Raw genomic sequence first — 23,520 nt, 5'->3', positions numbered from 1 at the left:
CACAAAAAAAAACACAGGGTTTTGGATCACTTATTTATTAAAAAAGAATATCCATACAACTACAATGAAAACAAACATAAGATTCACCTTTCTGATCGTGAAATTAATACCATTCGTACTGTTACCGTAGCTACGTTCCTTGCCATCAAGTGAATCCAACATGTCGTCTTTCTTCACAAGCAGTTTGCATCCATATAGTTATGTTCTTCAGTCTCACGGTAGTAGTGTTGTTCAATAGATTGCATAGAGTATATGCAGTTTGATTTCTGATTTCAGATTTTGCTTTTTACAACAAGTGAACGTTTTTCAACTACGATATTGGCATACTTAGCATACAAGGCATTCGAGGCTTTCATGGCTTTCAAGCGTTCGCGACTCAATCCGTTCCAAAATTACCGCTCAATAACATCTTTCAGTGTGGATTAGCCGCGATTAATACGCTTTTGTATATGCGTCTGTAAGTATTTTGCGCTTTGCGCTATAATGCTCCAGGAGATCGCAATCCAAATACGTTGAAATACAAAACAACTGACCAAAGAGTTTTATTAGCAAAAAATCACGTGATTCGTCATGTGACCCGGCCCTGTCCGTGTATGACAACGTTAATCATCATCAAGATAACACGCGTGATCAGCATGTGAACACCTCATTGGATCACAGTTAGTTGTCATGGTGTTGAGGGCTCAATGACCTCTGGGTACTATTGCGCAATTTTCCATTTTGTGGCGGAGGAAAAAAAAAAAAACGACAAAAAAAAAAGGCAATTTATGACTGGGCTACCACAGGTATCCCAGTAAAAAGGACGACAAAAAAACAAAGGCATTTTATGACTGGGCTACCACAGGTCTTCCAGTAATGATCATGCTATTACATTTGACAAGGGTGGATGATGTCATGTGTTTTAAACATATATCATTTTTGTTTCTGGTTCAAAAGAAAAGGTTGGAAGTAAATGTGGGTGAAAAGTGAAATTTACTGTCTATCATTGTAAATGTTGGAAAATCAAGGCAGTACTGTTTTAATGAAAACATTAAGGATTCCCTCTTTATAAAATAAGACAAACGGGAACGGGTTTTGAGTGAAATAACTAAGCCTAGACTGCCCCACTCTCATTTTGGATTTCCGCCTGGGTAGATTTTGGTCACGTGCTAGGCAATGTATAATCAAGAACAAGATAGAATTTTATTTCAGGCCTATTTATCAATTTTGTGGTGTACAACTTTCACATTTTAGTACGTAATATTTATTCTGAATCTTCAAATTGTCTTGAAACTTAAAAGAAAATTATTCTTTAACAATTCATTGAAAATCGGTAGCCAAAATTATTTGTTTAGGTGTTATTTGATTTTCTTGTTAACCTGTAATTTCGCCGGCACCTTCTGTTGCTTCACACAGAAAAAACACGCGATACGAAATGTAATGATCGATTTTGTTCCCAATGTCACGCCATAACAGGAAAAGGTTTTGAACGCCACAAAAAACTCCGAGCGCTTCGGAGTAAGTGATATTTTTAATGAATCTTCGGATTGTTTTCAAGTTCAAGGATTGTAAATTACAATTTTATGAAAAACGAAGGTTGTTCTCTTATTTCCCGTATTAGACATGTGGGTTGAGTTTGTTGTTTCTTCCTGTCGTTACTCCGAGAGTTTCTTGATACCACTGGGTTCCAATGGCCTAAAAGCATGATGGATAATACGTTCGTACATTCGCAAACGTTTGACCTCTGTGTTTATCAATATTGTTAAATAAAATTTTGACTCCATTCATCCTTAGTTGTCGTAAACGCTCTGAAAACCTTCCCGCTGGGCTGCTAGACTTCAAACCCACCTCGAGATAAGCGGCCTTCACCTGATATTCTTTGAAAGTTTAATTAGGCAGCTATTGTTTGAACTGGAAAAATATAGTCTCGAATTAGGCAGAAATACGGACCTTTGTTCTGTTGGGGGTCCATTTTGGGCTTGGAAATCTCGGAGCGAGCTCTTCAGAATGAATATCATATTTCAATTTATTGAGCTAGTTTTCATTAGTGAAATTTTTTACGGTCGAAATTTTTTATAGTAGGAATGGTGGGTTGACCGCTAAATACATCATTGACCACTTACTGTAAAGAATTTCGCTCGAAAATACTGCTTACTTTGATTTTAAGAGAGAAACATGGATTCAAAATTACTCCTAAGATTATTCTTAGTTTTACTGGAACAGTTCCGCTTTCAGTAACCGTTATATACAGGTGGAGGACGATAAAAAAAAGACTTTGTAAAGGGTGACCGCTACCGCCTACTAGAAGTGACCGCTAAATAGAGGTGAAAACTATTACAGTGATTAAGGAGAAACATATTCGTGACTTTGACAAATGACTGCTTAATACGGCGCCACCAAACGCAGATTCGACTATTATTTCATTCATCATTTTCGCCGGGAAGAGGTGATTGTTATCCTTTTCCTTTATAATAGGTTAACCTCTAAATGTTATTCAATGGCTCTCGTATAATTTTCTCTTCATTTTGTGAAATTTGTGACAACAATGTCGTGAGCTGCCATTCAATTGCGAAAACCTAATTTTAAACTCCCACATGGAAAGCGAACATCGATTAATGATAAAACACGGCAAACCTGACGTTTCTAAACTAAGTTGTCTTAATCATAAAGAGCTGTTTTCATCACGGCATATCCTCAATGAGTGCAAAGGGACGTATATTGGAGAGGCAAACTGTTCTGCTCGTATTTGGCCAAGAAAGAATTCAAACCAGTGACGAACTGTGCTAAATAGTTTTATTGTTGATACTTGGAGTGATATCTTTCCTTATGGTGGAACAACTCATCAGCATTTTTTTCCTATTCACGATTGCAATTTATTTGGTTCTTTCGGAAGGTGAGTTTAAAAAATAGATTGTATCAGCGAAATGCTTCACTAAGTTAAAGATTTGTTCTGTACGTTTGGTCCTGCTTTCATGAAGAAAAATTTCGATGATCAATGATTTATTCTTCTTTCTTCCTTTGCCGAGTGACCAAAAAGTGAAGATCATTTCTGCTATTATTGAGAAAATTATTCAATTGTGTTGAGTATAATGTTCATGCTTTCCACAGCTTCCCTGCCTCTTTGGAGAGCTTCCATCTTCCGCAAATAATGCGGGAATGATTTGTCATTTCTTAAATGGCTGAAACGGAATTAACATTTTATCTGTTCTTGTGAAGGATGGTTGGTTTGTCACGACGCTTTAAATTTGAAATCATGGAATTATTTACATGAATTATGTGATAAGAGATTACGGCTTAAAAAAAATGAAAATTTTTTTCCAATTCGAGTTTCCACGTATTAAAAGCATGAATATATTTTGTCTTATTTATTAGTCGTGGTTAGATTAGCAGGTCAGCCCTCCTTAGTTGTTTTAGTCTATTTGTTGATGAACGTCACTCTCATAGTAATTTTAGTCCTTTCAAATGTCAATAAGTCGAATTCCAGTTTTCATCATTAAAGCAGTTTCTCAAAATTAAAAAAACCCTGATGGCTTTCGGAGACAATTTTCTAAAATGTGTCCTCTGCCCTCAGCGAATATCTCAGCCGATGCATTTTCCTAGTCCGTTTTTTCTTCCAGATTTCTGAAACAACATCCTGTTATAATTTATAACAAGACGAAACAACCTGCCGTTAAACTATTGATAGCGAGGTCTTATCGATGTCTTATTTTCAAAACATACTTTTTATTGCAGATAATTGCCGAATACTGCAGTTTTTGGATGCCAAAGATGGCTCAACGCTGGAAAAATACGTCATAAGAACAATTGCCTTAAACTCTGAGCATTCGTGCAGAGTTCAGTGTTATCTGGAGAACGCATGCGTATCGTACAACTTTGGAAAGAGAGTAGCAGGAGATGAAGTCTGTGAATTAAACAATTCGACAGACATACAACATCCGGATGATTTAAAGCCGAGAGAGAATTTCATTTACCGTGGAGCTGAGGTATATAAAAGGTTCCTATAATTTTACAATTTTTTTACCCAGAAAAGGATCTCTATAGGGATAACCGTTAGCCGTAAAGCGGCCAAAAAGTTTAGCCTTAAAAATAGGCGTAAATATTGACAAACTCTAATCGTTAGTCGTAAAGAAACTTAAACTGTTGAAATAATTGTTTTATTATACATTTTTTTAAACAATCTGAAAAAGAAAACACTTCTCTCTGGGTTTGTTATAAGTGTGAGAACACCACACGGACGAGGGGCTTAGAAGCGAGGCAGCCTTTGAAATCGAAATGATAACCTAATTTCTGCTGCAGACATTAAGTTATCATGTCAACTTCATTCGTCATTGCAAATTGAATGTAAGCTGTCGTCCAATCAGAGTTTTCATAATACGTTTCATGTGTAACAATGGAAGTTATTAACCGTTAGCGGTAAAATGGCCAAAATTTTTATCGTTAGCCATAAATGCCACCACCCCATTGGGACCCTCTCATAGAACAATCACAGAAGCCCCCCTCTTGGAAGGTTTGTCGCCTTATTCAAAGGACAGTTTCAGGGCTAGAATTGATGTCACTTCAACACAAGTTTCCCTTCAATGAAAGAAACAGATACAAAGTCCTAGCAGTCGGACCATATATAATTTTATAAAGGACTAAATGATGTCTCATTAGAGCGGTTCAATATTATAGTTCCTCGTTGATGCGGACACTGCAATCAGCACATGTCGGATGATTCACGCCCTGGCCCAATTATGTTTTCATATTCTTGGGCAAGACACATTACTGTTACAATGTCCCTCTCCACCCAGGAACATGAATGATTAAACACTAACAAATCAGCATATTCCGATGAAGAGCTGCAGTTCTTCATGTCGCTTCATTCAAGGGAAACTGAGAAAAGCTATGGCAATTATGAGCTACAGCTCACAAACCTTAACCTCTTATCATTCCAGAAAGAATTACGTTTATAGATTCTTCTCGTACTCTCCTTTAATCCTCCTGTCTACTTCAGTCTGATTTGAATTTTTCTTTTTCCATTTATCATTTCCCAGAACTCATGTGGAACCAGGCCTTGTATGAATGGTGGGACATGTCAATCCGGGTTTTTACCACACGGATACCGCTGCCTTTGTGCTGCAGGCTTTACTGGGTTAAAATGCGAAACAAGTAAGATATTTGAAAGGAACTGGATAACACCATCTGAAATCCAAGTTATCCTCTTCAGCCCATGACTATTTTAGCTCATTTTTGATCAGTCTTTCAAAACGTCTAACAAAACTAAGAATTTGTAACTTGTACCTCAAGAGCTCAAGGAAGTAAGAGAGAGCAGGAATAGTTCCTAATTCCATAGTCAGCTGCGACACTACAGAAAACAATAACTGCAAAAAAAAAGGAGAAAGAAAATAATTTCTTGCAGCAAAAGTGAATGAAGTCAAAAGACTAATCGCCCCTCGGCCTCATTCATTCTAAAATCCATCTCCAGGTAAATTTTGATTACACCCGTTTCACTGTCACTGGGGGTATCTTGCAATAACTAATCCCATATAACGAGTTTTTCTTGTTCTTAAAAGTCCTTGAACCCTCTTAGGTCCCTTGTCTTGCGAGTGATTGAACATTTCATGTAGTGTTTATTCCCCAACAAAATATTGGAGCGACACGTAAGGTAGCGAATCATGCTTAGCTAAGCCAATCACAATTGGAATTGCAGATGTAGACGATTGCAGCGCTAATCCGTGTCACAATGGAGGATCATGCCGAGATCTTGTCAATGGATTCAAGTGTGACTGCCCTGAGGGGTACCTTGGAACTCTGTGTGATATAGGTTGGTAATTCTTAGGTTTGTTCTTGAAGAGCGAATGGAATATTTTGAAATAGTTCTTCATGTTCGTACGTAAAGGCTCAGAGTTAGGATTCGCGGCAGGGGATCTTCTGTACTTATTTGACCCCTAAACTAGGATGACCGGCCGAAAATAAAGCTTTCGAAACGTTAAGTGTCCTTTCGATCATTTTGGCGCATGCTCTATGTTACACGTGGGATCGAGGGTAAATAGTGTCAGTATTGTCTAAATGTATATTCAATTAAAAAAAATAGAATAACTCCTTTGACTTTTTATAAATACACCTTATTCGATGGTTAGTTCAGAGTACGCGTGGATGTTTTTCGAGTTGTGTAGTATTTTACGTAGAAGTTGTGTAGAAAAATACGAACAATGAGCAAAATGTCCGCTCGTGTTATATGTTAAACTATCGAATTAGGGATATATGATTCCACTTTTATTTCACGTTTTAATATTCTGATTGGAGTTTGCGAATTACATCCTACAGCTTTATCTCTACATTGTATCGATCGCATAGGGAGTACGCAAAAGACGAAAACAACACGAATGAAACCATTTGAGTGTTCTATGTGACCAACTAAAAAATTTGTCGCGCATAACAGTTTATTTCTTTACAAGTCAAGCCTAACAAACGCAAGAAAGAAAAATTAACGTGTGTTGCTCTGTATTTTTGCCTTGTTCTACAGTATAATACCGTTGTGTACCGTGGCATATTTTGTGCGCGTCCTCTTGAATTTATTTGGTTAATTGATGCAGTAATGGAATAACAAATATGTTGTTGTCTTTACTGTTGTCGTCCTTTGGCACAATTATTCCCCAAGGCAGTTGTTTAAATTTTTATACTCCTCATATCATTGGATGCGCGAATGTTTCGAAGGACCTTTAATGTTCAAGTATCTCAGAACGTCATCAATATAAGGTTTTGAGCGACTCTGAATATGAGGAAATATGAACCCATCTTTTTTCAAATTCCCTCCACCCCCTCTCCGCCCAAAAATGTTTCTTTGCCAATGTCCTCGCCTCCACCATCTTTTATAATATATCAGAACATTTCGCTTTTGATAAAGCCACATGCTTGAGTATTCCAATACATTTTCATTTTTAGCTCCCTCAGAATGCAATCAGTACAAGATTCTGAATGACTCCGATCGACGCAGCGATGTTGGTCGCGGTGACCGAAAATGTGATAGAAATTTGACAGAAGACTGGTACAGATTCTCGGCGGGCGCAGGAACGAGTATACCTACTCACTGCCTACCGCATCATAAATGTGGAACGGACTTGCCAGGGTGGATGGACGGAGCACACCCAACAGCTGACGAAGGAGTCGTTTCTAGAAAAGTTTGTTTTCATGGCTATCAAAACTGTTGTCACCACCACATTATGATCAACGTACGGAATTGCAGCTCTTTCTTTGTATACAGACTGAAACCGGTCCAAGTTTGTGCCAGCCGGTACTGTGGAAGAAGTTAAAGGCTGAAACACAAATCTTGTTTTTCGAGGATACTGTATATCATTATACCTTGATCTTTAGTCGTTTGTTTAACGTGCCTTTGAACTAATTCAGATGTCACAAGCACGTCAAGAATGAAACTTAACTTTAAAACAGTTCGTCCTTTTTTAAGAATTTTCATTTAGTTCTAACCTAGGCCCTAACTCATTTAGGCCCTAACTCATTTAGGCCCTAACTCATTTAGGCCCTAACTCATTTAGGCCCTAACTCATTTAGGCCCTAACTCATTTAGGCCCTAACTCATTTAGGCCCTAACTCATTCCTGAAAAAAACAACAAAAAAAACAAAAAAAAAAGGGAGAGAACGGTTTACGCTTGATAATTTGAATCAGAGCTGTATTTTCTATCTTCTCTTCCCATTTCTTTATTCTTAGCCCAGAATGTTCAATGGAATGAACCTCACGCAAAACTGCACTCTCGTGCGTGATAAGTAGAAATAAGTGCGTGCGAAGCGTGATGGCTCGCGATCGACGGCGCGCGGTTTCGACTTGACTAAAGATAAATAAAACTAATAGGTAGGGTAACAGGAAACTCCTCTGACGGTATTTAATTATTTATATTGAAAACTTTTTATATTTGGCATATTTATATTTTGGCATATTTAGTAGTCTTTATGAGAAATGTCGTTCTTTCAGCATGTCTTGCACTTGCTTTAATAAGTTACTTCTGTCGACTGTAAGAGTTCTATAAAGTGTGTGAAATAAATTTCATCTCTCTTCACTCGGCGCCCTCTTTGACTTGTCCTTTCTATACCGAATGCTTATCAAAAAAATCCCTGAGAATAATTTGAACATGTCTGTGACCCTTTAAAGTCGATTTGACCAAAATTTACAGAGAATGTATTACACCTGCTTTGAGGAAACGTGCTATTTCTATTCCAATTTCTTGTTAAACGCAAAAAGTTTCCAAGACATAGTTTGATGCTACTCTGGTTTGCAGATTTAATGAATGTAACCGAAGAAGTTACAATTCACAGACCCAACATTTCGACACTCCTGTCTAGTGCCTTCATCAGGGGTGATCTAAACGCTGCAACAAGAGGTCCTTTTATATGATCACTAATTAGGGGCCTTTTTTCTGACGAGGTGTAAATAGGCGTCAGGAAGCAAACCGCCATCGTCACGATTTAAAGGAGCGTGGGCGGAGTTAATATGCCAAGCCTCCAAACAAAGGCGCTGGTGGTAACGCCGATTAGTGGTGATAATTAAAGTTGCCAAGAGTTTGAAATCGGCTCATGCATGTAGCAGGAGTCTGTTATGTACCATTCGACTTTACGCTGAGCCATTTCACACAACGCTACACTGTTTTTATGTACGTTGTACCATTCGACATTACGCTGAGCCATTTCCCGCAGCGCTACACCATATGTGTGTACGCTGTACCATTCTAAATTACGCTGAGCCATTTGACGCAACGCTACACCGTTTGTGCGTACGCTGTGCTACTCGACGTTACCCTGAGCCGTTTAACGCAACGCTAAACCGTTTGAGTACTGTATTGCAAATGAGTGCTAAGCTATTCGTAATTAAGCTAGTCTGTTTCACAATCTCATGTTCCAACTCAACATGGGCTACTAGACCGTTTCTCATTTGGCTAAACTATTCATGTTTAGGTTGTTCTGTTTCACGAAGGAAAACTAGACTGTCTATAATTTGGCCATGCCATTCCTTTATTAGCTATGCTATCCTGCAGCTGATCCTTATACCATCTTTGTATTTGCTGATCTATTTGACATCCTTGTATTTTTGGTGGTGACGGCCGCCTAGAGTTGACATATTTGCATATTTTCTCAGTGGATGGCTATTTCACAAGGAGACATTAACAAAGAAAGGCATTTAACGGGTGACATGCAAAGAGCTGGCTGTCGAACTGTTGTTTTCTATCAGCAAAACAAAGGGTCAGTTTGATTAAATTTGCTAAACTGAAGAGAGCCGCAGAAGAAAAATAATGACTATTATGATACGGTCCTTGGTGCATTGCTCTGACTCACAATCCCATTGAAAACCATAATAAAGCTGACGTGTGTGGGGCCGGATGGGTTGATGTGAGCCAAAAATGAGTTGCGTTCTTCAATAAATCATGAGTCTCGTGTTTTGACTAGCACAAATAATGGTAAAGTGACATGTGGGTTGAGTTTGTTGTTGGTTCTTGCTTTCATTCCTTCTTGCTTTCTCGAGTCTCTTTGTGAAATGCACTTGACGAGAAAAACATTTACTGTAATTGAAACACAATAGCGCTGCCTGACGACTAGAAGCTGAATACAAAATTTAAACGTGGAATGAATAAACTTAATTATTCATTTGAAAATAGTGCATGTCAAGAATATTGTAATTAAAACGCCTCTATGTGGTCAAATGTCTCTCTTAATTTTCCCAGACGTAGGATGGTGAACACCTGTTAGCAGGAATCGACGAATTGCCCCCTCGCATTTCAACTTGAGTTTTGCGTAGGAAGGAAGAAAAAGGATTCTTGAGTTTTACTCTAAGTCACGATTGACTTTGTGCGTGTTCATCGAGTAATGGGTGCAGCGAAAAATGTCTTTTTGATCCTTGTTCTAGGAATAATGTTTCCAAAACACGCCACTTCTACTAATTCGGCTCTCTTTAAGATGCGAGAAAATACTCGGCTTAATGGTCATGTCGTTAAACAGTTTCAATCTCCCAGTTTTATGTCATGCAATCATTGGTGCCTCAGAAACTCGTGGTGTACTTCAACAAACTTCAGAGAGCTATCCGAGGTGAACAAGAAAGGAACTTGCGAACTAAACAAACATGGATACGTCGATCAGAATACAAACCTTGATGATCAAAAAGGGGTGACATTCTCTTTGCTCGTGAAGGTACATAGTTCTTTAATTTAAGCCTTGCATAACCCATCAGAAGCTGGAAAGGTTTCCTTTTATCAATTTTTGTAATGCTGCTGGAAATGGCTGCCGTGAATACTTGACGGACTGGGGATTTTTTGGATATTGTCTTTTTTTGGGGGGGGGGTATGTGACGGTTTACTAAGAATTCTAAGTCTGTCCTGTTCAACCGTTAAACCTTTAAACTTGGTTTCTCTTCACGTGTTTTAGTCCAAATTTAAAAACTGTAATCTTTACATGTTTTTACTTTAACAGGGTTTCACTTCGGAAACACAAATTTGTCCAGCTGGTGGGAAGATCATATTTTGTTTGTGATATTTTCAGCTCTAGACTTAAACTTGTGAATTAATGGTGCAATTTTCATTTGTATTTTTTCTGTCAGAGACATCAACCTCCTTGTGCTGCAGGCCTCACTGGACCTCTATGTCAATACGGTAACTCACATTTTCAGTTTGCACAAATAACTATTTCATATAATTAGACAGACCATGGTAAATTTAGGCCCGTGCCACACTACAGCGTTTTTGTTTGAAAACGCATACTTTTTGATGTGTTTTCGCCGGTCATCCATACTTAAACGCCCGAATACTTTGATACAAACGGGAAATTTCGAAAGCGGTTTCAAAAGTGGAGTCTTTTGAAAACGCACCGTTTTAAAACGATTCTTTTTAGTGTGGACAGGTGAAAACAGAGGAGCATCTGTCCATCTCCAGGTCTATTAAGGATTGTAGTGTCGTGTGACACTATTGTCACTTTACGTCATGCATGTAATTGAAACAAGGGAATTCTGGGATTAAAATTTAGAGCCGACAATATGCTCGTAACGGCTGTTTACTGTTAATTACTTTCGTATGCGTTCTCCACATTGCATTGGAGACGAGGACGGCCCGTCGTTTTTGCGACTTGTTCCGCTTCCTCACATGTTCATTTTGATGGTCTATTTGATTTTATCATCATTATTATTATTACTATTATCATTATTTTTTGTCATTATTATTGTTACTATTATCAGTAACGTTATTATAAACATTATTATCAATACCCTGAATTACTGTAATCATTATTATTAACATTATTATCAATACCCTGAATTACTATTACCATTGTTATTAACATTATCATCGTTATTAATTTTATCATTTTATCATCATTCCTATTATCATCATCATTATTATTATTATTATTATTATTTTAATATTCTTTATTCACTATAATCACTAAAATAATTTACAAAAAATTATTATAAAATCCTTAAAAAAATCGAAAAATACATTAAAATGTTTAATAAAAATCTAAGAAAAAACTAACGGATACACGCTTCGTTTACTGTGACGTTTACTTCTTGAACTTTAAAGAAGAAGAAGAAGATAATAAAAAATAAATGTTATATAAATATTATAATAATATTATTTTATTATTATTGTTATTGTCATCATTATTGTTATCGTTATTGTTACCATTGTTATTATATCCATCGCTGTAGCTCTATTACTGTTTCTTTTTGTTATTTTTATTCACATTTTGACGTTGCGTTTTACTAAGTTATGAGTACTGGCGAGACTGCACACCTCAAAGTCCTAACTATGAATAGAGATCATTTTCGTTTCCTATCAATTTTACCGCACATATTCATTTTTCTTTTAACTCGACTTTTATTGTTGACGTAACCTTGGATCTTGAATTGTCGGTTCGAATTTGAGAGACTCCTCCTCCACATCCTCTTCCTTCTTAGCACTTTCATGAAAGGGAAACAATTTCGTCCACAGCAACCGTAATCTCCTCTCTAGTGATAAAAACACACTCAAGCACATTAAACAAAATCATACGAGTCATATCGATCAGAGCTCATTGTCGATCCAGCTCGGATGCTACTGACTATTTCTGTTGCTTTTGTTGTTTTCTACTTGTTACTATTGTTTATGTAACCTACGGTTGTCATTAACTTCTCGTCTTGAAATGTTGTTTTATCATACAGATTGTGACTGTTGGCGAACTCGTAACCCTCAAAGTGGTAGTGAAGGTTGGGGATACTCTTCCACCTCTCCAGGAAAAGTTGACGCTATCGATTTCCAAACGAGTGGTGATGTTCTTCTGAAAGGATATCGACTTTGGGGAGTCAACAGCGGTTCAACTACTTTCCAGGTCACCATTCGATTGTATCAGGAAGGTATCTTGATTGGCGAGAGGACTGGATCCTTCTTCACCAGAGCCTCAGAGCCCAAGACATTCAAAGTGTATTTTTTGCAGGGAATTTCTATTCGAGCAGGTCTTAGTTACACTGCAACAGCTGAGATAGTAACAAGTAAACAAACTTATTATCTCCAGCATGGTATGTCAAGTACGTCATGTTCTAAGGTTACAGTTACCTTTAAAAAATCTTCAAAAGACTCCAACTCATCTGGTGTATCTAAAGGGCAAATACCGGCTCTAATTTTCCGTTCCCTGCAATGTCAAAAATAGAATCACTATTAATCGAAATTTATGAATAAGATGGAAGTCTGATCTAATTAAATAAAGAGAAGAAGCCTAAATAAGGTAAATAGAGTGAGCCTAATCTGAGACGTGACCCGTTTACAACAATTGAATTTTGTAGCCTGTTGGTCGTTCTCCTTATGAAGTCGTACGTAAGATTGTTAGGTTAGTAAAACGCGATTATAACATATTGGATAATAACTTGAGAAATCTATGGGCTCAAGAACGAAAAAAGGAAAAACCTTTTTTTAATTTTCCAAGAGAATTCCAGTTGTCGTGCCTTACGTCAGTTGTATTGTTCAATGAGATCGTCTGAGTGAGGATATCAGTCATTACCGACAACCGTCCTTCTGAAGCTCTTCCTCCGCTCAGAGAGTTACGCAAGGCAAACAAATATTATGTTTCTCATCAATTTCTCTTTACAAGATGCAAATGGCCTTAATATCTGAACCCGAAAAGTTTAGATAAAAAGACATCTTATTTCTTTCTTTAATAGTAATTTCAATAAGTAACTGTTACAGTAGTCAATCTTGGATTAACTTATGTATTTCTTAATTACGTTATGAGTAAAACTTTTTATAATATTTCAATATGGTCAACTAGCTAAGGCAAAAATATGGGCAACTAACTGTGGTATTATTACTGTGAGTCAGTAATGTTCGTTGTGGAGGACAATGTATAGTATTTGGTAGTAAAACTGTTAAGAAAACATGCTGTAATGTAAGTTTTATGATGTAATGTTATTTAGCTATGATTTAGACTGATTTTGTAAAAAACAAAGATAATAGTCATAATGTTAATGATGATTTATGACAAAAAAGGCATAACGAAATTTTCAACTAGGGAGAACTTTTAATTTTATGGGTCATGTTATACAGTGGCAGTGTAAATAATAATTAACAATAAATATACACAACACAGGTGAATAGTGCTTTTCGCGCGTGATGATTAGCTAATTTGGAAATTGATAGCAAGTACTATTTATCTCCGAGACAAATCGCGCGTTAAGAGTTAATTATTCATCTCAGTGTGTCGTTGAAAGTAGTGGATGAATACCTCAACGCTTCGCGGCTAAGTAAATATCGACTAACATTCGCCTCCACTTTGGTGAATAATAATTTTAAAAAGTAGTTATTGGTGCTGATAACCGTATTTGCAGTCGAAGTATTTCCTAGGTCTCCATTATGACGGAGCCATCGCATGACAGTCATTGTTATGAAACTGACATCTATCTTTGACTCATTGTCAGTTCGAAATTCCAGAGAGGGACCACAGAACAAAACACTACTTGCTACTTAAAAGAACCTGTACAAAGCGAACATCGTGTAGGCTTATAGTACAAAAAAAACAGGTCTGTTCACTTAATTAGAAAAAGAAGGAAGATTTTAAATGTTGGTTAAACAAATTTGCAGTATCAAATAAACTTTTCAGATTTTCATCGTCAGTTTTGTTTTGATCTCGCTATCCCATCCGTTTTTTGGCATATAGACAAAACATTCAGGCCCCAGGTAGATCAGACTTAAAAAAAAAAGTGTATTGATTCAAACAACCTCACACGACGTACCACATATCCAATGTCAGAAGCAGTTGGAATATTACGGACTGCATTCAGACCTGTATCATCGCTCACGATTTGTCCACAACGGTCGCAGATTGAAAGAGGAATGGAAACCTCAAAGGATCATCGCATTCGAGATTTCTTTCCTCACTTAAGGCCTTCGTATTTGTCCATCTTCTTACTGTTCATTTCTGGAATTCTATTCCTTCGGAATGACGCAACAAATGATCGTCTGTTCGCGCTGGAACTAAAGATCATCAGTCTCACAAAGGAATGCATCGCTCCCGAGATGAAAGCTGCACGAAGCGGACAGATGGTCGTAACACTCGGTGTTAAGAAGAACAAGCGACGTGGAATGACGCCACCGCAGTCTCGACTTTCTTCATCAGGTTAGTTTACAGATTAATTGCTGAAGGTGTCATGTGTTGCTCTGAAAGCACCACACTGAATCGAGGAATAATCTAGCAATAATGGATACAAAACTGCACTTGAAAAAAAATGTTACCTACGATATTTTTGGCCTCTATCTATTTCTCGTGAGCAGAAATACTAGTCCAACTCGAACTAAAAACTAATTAATTAGGATTTAGGACCTTCGATATTTTAAGGGACATGATCGTGTCAAATATTTTAGTGCGAATTTTGGGATTCAAATTCAAATAATCTGTTTTTGCGGGAAATTTATATTTTAAATGAAACTGCATTTTCTGACTCCAGACTCAAAGAAAGGAAATATCTTGTTTAGATATTCACAATGTCGGAGAAGTCAGTTATACCGGATATCTACGCATTTTACATTACCTAGTTTCCTAATATTTCTGACCTATTGTTAATTTCACTGACCCATAACCGGATCATCTCAAACAGCGAAATGACATCTGCCAAAAGCGTCTGGCAGAGAAGAAGGGGTTTTGTACTCACAAACTCCCGAAAGGCTTTCCGAGCTTTGTTTGATGGTGGAGTTAAAAAGCAATCGGCGATGCTACATCAGAAAAACTCCCCATCATCTTAAATTGACTTTTGAACAAAGAATTTCATGGAAATGATTTTTTGAAATCGTGGAACGTCACTTGGGTAATATCACCAAAAAGTTCCTAGTTTTAGTTCTTGAGTATTCACTAGTCTGTAATCTGTAGTCTTGCCAGACCCCCCTTCAAAGTGTTGTAAAGCGTTTTAAGGCATTGGTATGGATAATACGCTATATATTGATGCTTCATCATTACATCGTAGTTGACCTAACGCGTTTAGAGCGATTGCACGCAAACGAGATAGTTGATGGATCATAAAAAATTATTCCGAAAGTTACGTCATAGGCGGCTCATGAAGCTTACTGTGTGATTTGAGGTTTAAAAGTAAGTCATTAGCGGGAATACCAAGTAAATACAGTCGACTTTCGCCCTGCGCACACCTCGCTATTACGGACACCCCGCCATTGCGGACAGGAGCCAGCCCCCCAGTGAAACGCATAAAGAAATGACTGATACAAACTCACGTTATTACGGACTCACGCTAATATAGAAATATGGACACTTTCATGCCCCTCCCCCCTCCCCAGCGCAACAGTTAAATTTGTTTTTCTCTCACCTTAGCGGACTTTTAAGTACTTCGTCTAAAAGAGTACTTCGAGAAAAGAAAATAAAGAAACCATTCTTCAACTAGGTGCGAACATGATAATTTCCGTCTTGCGGCCTGATCCTTTTTTCGGTTCATGAGGCCACGTTAGAAACTTTATATTTACGTAGATACATATGATTTCAGATTTTTAAAGACAACCAATTTTTTTTCTCTCGAACCCGCTATCATGGACTCTCACTATTACGGACACTAAATTTCCCCTAAGAGGGTGCCCGCAATAACGGGAGTCACTTGTACCAGCACATCACGCGGCACAAAGTAAGTCGACAAATTACGTTTAAACGGTAAGAAGTGACGAGGCGGCTAGGGAAGAATGGTTGAGAGACTTAACACTTTATATTTCTCGCTTTTCTCGATTTTGTTATTATTTCCTTCTTTTCTTTACGCCACACGCTTACGCTTAAAATTCAATCTTAATTTATAAGTTATATTCCTGTAAATGGTGCGCTTGGGCCGCCTGTGGTTACATATGACTTATCGCGGATATTAAGTCCAGGACACCTAGGTTCTCGCATAGAAATATTTGCTAACCACCAATTTTTTCTTTATTGAGTTTAGAGCCCTATGGAGAGTCTTCCAAAAGTTCTGTTCAAAGATTTCGGAGAAGTGCCACAGGCAATAATACCGCGAGCTTAGCTATTGAAGATTTACGTCGCGAGATCGCCTTCCAATTGGGAATATTCCTTCCAAGTCAATACTGCCGATCAAATGAGAAGGTATGTCCCGCTGGTCCCCCCGGAAGTCCTGGTCGAAAAGGTCCGAAGGGACCTCGTGGAAGGAGGGGGCCGAAGGGGACAAAAGGAAAAAAAGGAATTCAAGGTAATATTGGCTTACCAGGAATTCACGGTAAGCGAGGAATGATGGGTTCCCTTGGACCAAGGGGAATAAAAGGCGACCGAGGGGAGCCAGGCCCGAAAGGTGATGTTGGGATTCCCGGGAATCGAGGAATACGGGGAACAATGGGAGGTCCAGGACCTAGAGGAGAAAAGGGAGAAAAAGGGGGTTCTGGTGAGATGGGAATTCCGGGTCCTCCCGGTATTCCCGGTCGAACGGTTTCTGCGCCGGAAGCTATTCTATTGCCAGTCACAGCTATAATCGACGAAGGAGGAAGCATGACTTTTAATTGCACAGTTGGTGGAAATCCAGCACCAAAGGTCACATGGAAATTTGAGGGGAACATACTATGGACAGGATCAAAGTATGCCATAGACAAAGGATTACTGATCATCAACGAGCTGAAGTTCAATGATACTGGTTTTTACTCTTGCGTTGCGGCGAGTGCTTTGGGGTCTGATGAGGCATTTGCAAACCTTACGGTGAGAGGTAAGGTGACTTTCATCGACTATTTTTTCTAACTTTTTTTATTAAAAAAATTGAGAAGTTACAAATCTTTTGAATTCTAACGACGATAAGAACTAGTAGCTAACTAAGAAGAAAAACTCCGCATTGGTAAACAATTTAAAAAACAAACTATTTTAGCCCTGAGCCGCTTTCTCAGTCACAATTTATGATTTTTTATTGCGACTCTTTTCTTGTAGCGGCGCCAATCTTTACTAAGAAACCTCCAGCAGTTTCTATGCCACTTGAAAGCACAGATTTTTTTGAAACGTGCCAAGCTGAAGGATTTCCTCCTCCAGTTTCAAACTGGACACGACTTCTTCAGCCATTACCTCCAGCAAGGACCGAAGCATGGGAAGGAAATTTCACTATAAAAAATCTGAGTACCACTGACAGTGGACTGTATGAGTGTACCGTGACGAACGCCATGGGCGTGAAGAGGACCAGGATGAATCTGGTAGTACAAAAAGGAGGTTAGTCATGTTCATCTAAAATAGACTCATTTTCTTAATGAAGGGAAAAGTAATAATGTTTCTGTTGGCTCCAATATCGTCTGGGAAGGGTTAGGTGTCTAAAGAAACTGTCGTGTTGCGTCAGTGAGAGGTTTTACATGATAATTAGATCTTACCATTTGAGTTGATAACGTGTATTGGCCACCGTATAGAGATTCTACAGATGATGTTCTTCTGGAAAGCCTCGACACCTTTATCCCTCCAGGTAGAGAATTTTTAAAACTTTTTGGTGCTTTAATTCGATCTGAACTCGTCTTTTGGAATTTTAATTAACTGCTAACCAAAAATGTTGCAATATGCCCATCTTAAAAAAACAATGAAAGGACTATTGCGATCCGCTTTTAACCTGAATTAGCGATCATCTCGATCTCACCCATTAATTAAATCAAGATATTATAACAAAAAGACAGTTATTCAAACCCCCGTCATCGAAATAATTTCTTACCCCAATGACAGTGAAGTTGATTACCCCTATTGGCATGACATGCTTAACTCAGAAAATAGAAGGAAACCTTAATTTTTTTTCACAGTGGATTGTAGCTGCTGGCGTTCGAAAGAGAATTATCCAACAGTTCGAAGGTTCTACAGACATTATTCTGACGTAGTGGAGGATTCTTCTGTCGATGCCTTTGATTTCCAGACAAGTGGTAATACTATTTTACGCGGTTTTCATATGTGGAAAGATAACAGGTTGTTTCCTAGTAGCACTTTCACCATCGAGCTCTATCAAGGAAATACAACTGTAGCCAAGAGGTCTCACACTTATGATGCAAGCTTTTCGACTAAGAAAACATTTGAGGTGTATTTTCCTAAAGGAATATTTTTGCAAGAAGGTTTAAACTACACTGCTGCAGTAAGAATGAAAGGAAGAAAATATAACACTGCAGTTAATAACGCATTGAAATATAATTTTTGTTCTGGGGCTAATGTCACTTTTTGGAAGTCCTCTTTTGGTAGATCAGTTTCAAGTTCTTATGTGCGTCAAATACCAGCTCTTATCTTCCTCAGTTTAAAATGCTGAACGAAACATTTCTGTTTTGGGATTTTTCAAAGTGAAACATTGAAAGCTTCTATAATACCATTTGTACTTAGTTCTCATGGTCTAAATGTGGTAAAGATACGTTTCTTCTCCACAACTAGGATGAATAATTTTGAAAATGGTGTGCTAGGAAAAACTGAAGGAATTTATTTCATGAGGCTTTTTAGTCCGTGGGCTTTAAGGATCAAATCGTGGTCACTTGAATGAAGCCCACGAACTGCCCATATCCAGACTTCACTACAAAGTAATGAGTTCTTTAATAGATGTGGCACGATGGCTTTAAAATAGCTAGCGCAGTAGATCGGAAGGTGAATCGAGGGGTCCTGCCCTTGGGTAGGACGCTTATGTCTTATGATGTTTACCACCAATCTAAGGGTTTTAACCGAGGTTTAATTGTCAACAGAAGTTTTATTTTAAACTACGCAGGTAACAGTGAAAGTAACACAGATTACTACTAAGCCTTAATAACCCTTGGTGAAGGTAGCCATAGAGGTTTGGAACTTGAAAAAACAATATAAATCAGCTGGCCAATTAAATAACCTTTAGTCTTCAGTAAAACCGCTAAGGTAGAAATCAGGTGAATAGATGAGTAGAATCGGTGCTTTAACAATTTAGATTTTGGGGGAAACAGGTAGAGAAAGAAAGAACGACCGTCCTTGTAAAGAGGATTTCCTCGCTTCCCGTTGTAGGGGTGTCTGGTTTGTAGGTCCTGTAAAGAAAAATAAACATTATATTTTTGCTGCCAGGGGTTTTGGCCTCAGATATTTCCTCTTTTTAGTCTTGTCGCATCCTTAAAGGAAAACAAAAGAAAACTTCGGAAACCAGAGCAATTTAAGAGTCATTTCAAGTTCAAGAAAAACGAGTGTAATACAAGTCCGTCTGTTTGCACAGGAAAACAAGAAAGCTGTCATCAGTTTTGTATCTGCAGAAGTACATTCATACCGAGAAACAAACATGGAACGAAGCCCAGGATTAAATCTTATTAGTCCTGGATTAAAATTATTTCAGAATACCGTTCATTCCTGATGCAATGGAACGGCTGTCAAGTCTGAAGTACTGACGATTTACGGTGCTAAGTTGCTCGTAAAATCCTGTTTGGTATGACTCTGCCTGTGAACCGCACCCACCAAACATGTCCGGACCTTCACATGCCTTGTTCGCTGCTATGATTTGCTGTTGATTAATGATCAGAAAATATTTTGAAATATCTTTTTCAGAATGAAAATACCAGTTTAATATCCTTTAGTTTTAAATACGGAGGTTACCTTATTTGCCACTCTCTCTTTTCCAGACTTATCATTTGCTCGCTTGATTCTAAAAAACAGAGGCAGAGATGATAATACATCAAAACAGAAAAAACGCTAAAGGAGGATAAACGTTTCTATGCAGGAAACGAACTCGACATGTCGTTCCAACACGAAATAGCAGGTTTCGAAATCACTTCGAATCTTGTCTTCACTAGAAAATCAACCAGCTTGCTCTCTATTTCTCTCAATTGATCTCATTCGTTCACCTTTACTTCTTTTTTCCTACCTTTCTAGTTCTCTTTCGAGCTGTTTTTCGGATTCTTTAAGGTCGTCTTTTGACTTCTGATTCAATTCTTCAAAAACCTTCCTAAAATAAAATCATACGCCAAATTTATTTTAACGAATGATTAATTACATTAGTTATCTATTCACCTCGACTATTCTCCTTTTAGGGGAAGTTAATAGGCGAGTTACTGGACTCAAAGAGTACTATAGTAGAAGATACACTTTTCTTTTGTTTTAGGAATACAGCCTTCGGCATAGTGAGATAAGTAAATACTGCTTCTGGTTCTTGACGTGAGAGTAGCTGAGAGACTTACAAAGCGGTTTGCAATTCTCCGGGGGTAACATCAAACTCCAGCTTACAATTGAGCTTATCTGAAAGAAAAACGCCAAAGTTTAGTCAACCAATCAGGACTCGTGAAAATGAGATCTATCAAAAATGTGATGAATTTGCAGCAAGTGATATGATGTGTATCACTAACCTTTTGCTTTCTTATTGTCCATTTGCAGCTGGTTGAACTTGGTAGTTAGATCTTTCAACACCTTGTCTTCCCTAAAAACTAATTTAACGAACGAAAACTCCCATAAGAATTACCAGGGCCTGATAAGCTCCGCTAGCAGGCAAGATGAGGCAAATTATGCGCTCTGAGGGGTATAAATTGCCAACTCGGGACTGGAAATTTGATTCCGTTAAAAAGCCAGCCCACAGGACTTTGAACTTCTGGGAAGCTTATCTTCTCGACGAAGAAAGTTTCTCAGAGTGCAAGGACGAACGAGTTCAAATATCTTTTCTCGACCATGCTAACCTTCTGCTCTAGTCTCGTCAGCTTTCTTGCTCCAGTGTTCCAATTCGTTCCTTACATTTTCCTCTGTCTATTGAGCAAACCCAAGCACCAAAAAATTAATTTAGATATAGTTTAGAGGACGGCACAGGGCTTACTCAGCTCACTGAGTATGCTTGTATCAACCTAATCCAGCTCTAATCAAAACTGCAGGGTATGGTAGAGCTCGACCTGATCTTTAGCCGCCACTTAGCCATTTTTTTCTGCACGCACCGCATGAATCAGTAACGAAATCTGGCCTCCTCTATCATGAGTAGCTTTCGAATATCTGATGAAGCCTGTGACACTTGATATTAAACAAAGAACAGAGCATGAGAGTAGGAGAGGATCACTTTAATTTTTTTTGACCACTTACATAATAGTTTCGCGCATCTCTGAAGTTACTCGTAAGTTCTGCAAGCTTGTTTTCAAAGATTTGCCTGAAATAAAGAGTGCGATATTTGTTCAGTATTGCAAATTGTGCCTTGTCTAGGTTATCGCTCCACGCAATTTAATCAGCTCATACTTACAGGAAAAAATGCGATTTTTTTCTTAGTCAATGATACAGAAATAAAAGAAAAACCGAAACTTTTTGTGCTCCAAAAGAGGTGAATCGAAGGACGTCTGATCAGTACCTCGCAGGCTCTGCTATTGGGCCATATTAAGAGAATATGAACTGAGAGAACTTATCCCCCATACATACCCCTCTTCTGATGATAATTTTTAAAATCTAACTTTTTATTGCCCTTCCCTGCGGCGCGACTAATTTAAGAACAACAGCTAATTGGTTGGTGTTTCTGTGGTGAAATTTGATGTGTAATGTTTGGCGGCCTGCGATTTGTGGTTCGTAGTGTTCACTGAATGATGACATGATGACATTTTTTGGTCAAGACGATAAAAACACACTTGAAGCTGAGAAGGCTTACCCTCAGAGCACTACTCTTGAAGCGTAAGTTTTTCTTCCCCTGTACACCACAAGTCAGGATGCGTGGAATTTATTTCATGAGAGGATTTGATGGAAGAACTGAATATCTTCCAATAGCTGTTACAGTTAAATTACCTCCTAAGTTATCAGTTAAGCAGCAATGCAATGTAATGGCGCAATAATATTCTCTTGATTACAAGAATTTCGTAGTAACAAGGTCATATCAACAAAAACGTGAATATCAATGTAAAATACTTGCGACTTACTGTTCTGCATCCTCTTTCTTCATTACTTCACAGACGTTTTTGCGCAGCTCTGCGATTCTTGCACTCTTTCCATCGTTCAGCTCTTTCAGTCTGTTCAAACCAAACCAGTGATTGATGAACGTTTTCAATAATGTCTTTAAGTATAAATCAATTATATTTTTTTCAAATAATGGTTGTTCTTTATTTTTACTCCTTTGAAATATTTCCTCTCGGAGATTACACAGTACTCCGAGTCAAATCAAATGGATCGAAAAAGTGTTGATGTTGTTCTACATTTTTATACTATATGTATCCGAAGCAATATAAGGTAAACTGGAAAGCCCGACATATCAAAATAACTTAACACTACCTAGTTGCCTGTAACTGAGTTTGTAGAACCTTCTGTTTAGCTGCATTCACTGTTTCTAAAAAGAAAAAGAAAAAAAAACACGGGAGAAAGAAAGCAACAAGTTTCAATCCCTGAAAAATTCATCGACAGCACTTTACCTAAATTACGACAGTTTTTTGGTTTTTCCTACTTGGAAAGGTTTCGTCTTTGATGAGATGAGTTTCAAATAAAGTCATGAAATACACATTTCATTTCTTAATTTTCATATATATATATATATATATATATATATATATATATATATATATATATAGATATATGTTTTAAATTCTGGGAATGGGTGAACGAAACAATTTGCGACAAAGGTTGCAAAGGAAACCATTTTTGCTGTGTAATGTAAATGTAATTGCTTAATTAATCAAACAGCAGTAACTTACCTAACATTTTGTAGTGTTTCTCAACGCTCTGGTAATGCTTTGATTGACCTGACAAAAATACGCAATGAGAGCCGAAGCTTAAAAAAAAAGGTTGTTAGTGCATAACGCAAAAAATTCAACAGTTTTATACAGAGAGGTACATACAAGCCTCAAGTTTAATTTCCAAACTTCGACAACGAGCTTTCTCTTCATTATAGTGCTGCTGAAGTCTCTCTTTTTCTGAAACACGAAACAGTGGCTATTTTAGTCATTCATAAGAAAAAGTGACATTGAAATACATTTTATGACAAGTAACTGCTTTAAGAAAAAAGCTGACAGGAAAAGTGGTGGACAAAATATAAGAGACACTTTTATAAGAATGGAAGAAAAAGCAAACCATGTAAAACTCCTAATTAACTATTTTATATGAAGGCAAACCTTGTTGCAGCTCACGGAGAGAGTTGAAAATAACGTCAATTCGGAAGTTTGGGGAACCAGAACCCGTTGG

The 23,520-nt window shown here is 37.8% G+C and overlaps 4 protein-coding genes across 4 annotated transcripts in view; 3 read left to right on the top strand and 1 right to left on the bottom strand.

Moving 5' to 3' along the window:
• The window catches only part of LOC131768543 (uncharacterized), a 59,011-nt gene extending 45,440 nt beyond the window's left edge, over positions 1-13,571 (top strand). Inside the window, exon 4 of the mRNA XM_059084263.2 lies at positions 12,149-13,571. Within this exon, the coding sequence (XP_058940246.2) occupies positions 12,149-12,633 (485 nt within the window). The 3' untranslated portion in view covers positions 12,634-13,571. The remainder of the gene's footprint in view (positions 1-12,148) is intronic.
• Positions 2,806-7,271, top strand: LOC136281064 (uromodulin-like). Its single transcript, XM_066167276.1, has 5 exons — positions 2,806-2,872; positions 3,712-3,962; positions 5,013-5,127; positions 5,669-5,782; positions 6,904-7,271. The coding sequence occupies exons 1-5, from the start codon at positions 2,806-2,808 to the stop codon at positions 7,269-7,271; spliced, it is 915 nt and encodes a 304-aa protein (XP_066023373.1).
• A 644-nt stretch (positions 13,572-14,215) lies between the features above and the next one.
• On the top strand, positions 14,216-19,610 carry LOC131768595 (uncharacterized). Its single transcript, XM_059084320.2, has 4 exons — positions 14,216-14,592; positions 16,397-17,161; positions 17,377-17,649; positions 18,219-19,610. Exons 1-4 carry the CDS (start codon positions 14,220-14,222, stop codon positions 18,707-18,709), a joined length of 1,902 nt encoding a protein of 633 aa, XP_058940303.2. The 5' UTR covers positions 14,216-14,219; the 3' UTR covers positions 18,710-19,610.
• LOC131768596 (synaptonemal complex central element protein 1-like) overlaps positions 19,298-23,520 on the bottom strand; it is a 4,347-nt gene continuing 124 nt past the window's right edge. Inside the window, exons 1-13 of the mRNA XM_059084321.2 lie at positions 23,451-23,520; positions 23,178-23,252; positions 23,034-23,081; positions 22,618-22,672; positions 22,269-22,358; positions 21,454-21,517; positions 21,063-21,129; positions 20,739-20,816; positions 20,574-20,631; positions 20,261-20,341; positions 19,993-20,041; positions 19,741-19,900; positions 19,298-19,436 (exon numbers count right to left, since the gene is read on the bottom strand). The exon at positions 23,451-23,520 is cut by the window's right edge and continues 124 nt beyond it. Coding sequence (XP_058940304.2) covers positions 19,339-19,436; positions 19,741-19,900; positions 19,993-20,041; positions 20,261-20,341; positions 20,574-20,631; positions 20,739-20,816; positions 21,063-21,129; positions 21,454-21,517; positions 22,269-22,358; positions 22,618-22,672; positions 23,034-23,081; positions 23,178-23,252; positions 23,451-23,520 — 993 coding nt within the window. The 3' untranslated portion in view covers positions 19,298-19,338. The remainder of the gene's footprint in view (positions 19,437-19,740; positions 19,901-19,992; positions 20,042-20,260; positions 20,342-20,573; positions 20,632-20,738; positions 20,817-21,062; positions 21,130-21,453; positions 21,518-22,268; positions 22,359-22,617; positions 22,673-23,033; positions 23,082-23,177; positions 23,253-23,450) is intronic.

Source organism: Pocillopora verrucosa, chromosome 5 (genome assembly GCF_036669915.1).
Source record: "Pocillopora verrucosa isolate sample1 chromosome 5, ASM3666991v2, whole genome shotgun sequence".
Taxonomy (NCBI): Eukaryota; Metazoa; Cnidaria; class Anthozoa; order Scleractinia; family Pocilloporidae; genus Pocillopora; species Pocillopora verrucosa.
This window is presented reverse-complemented; position numbering and strand designations above follow the sequence as displayed.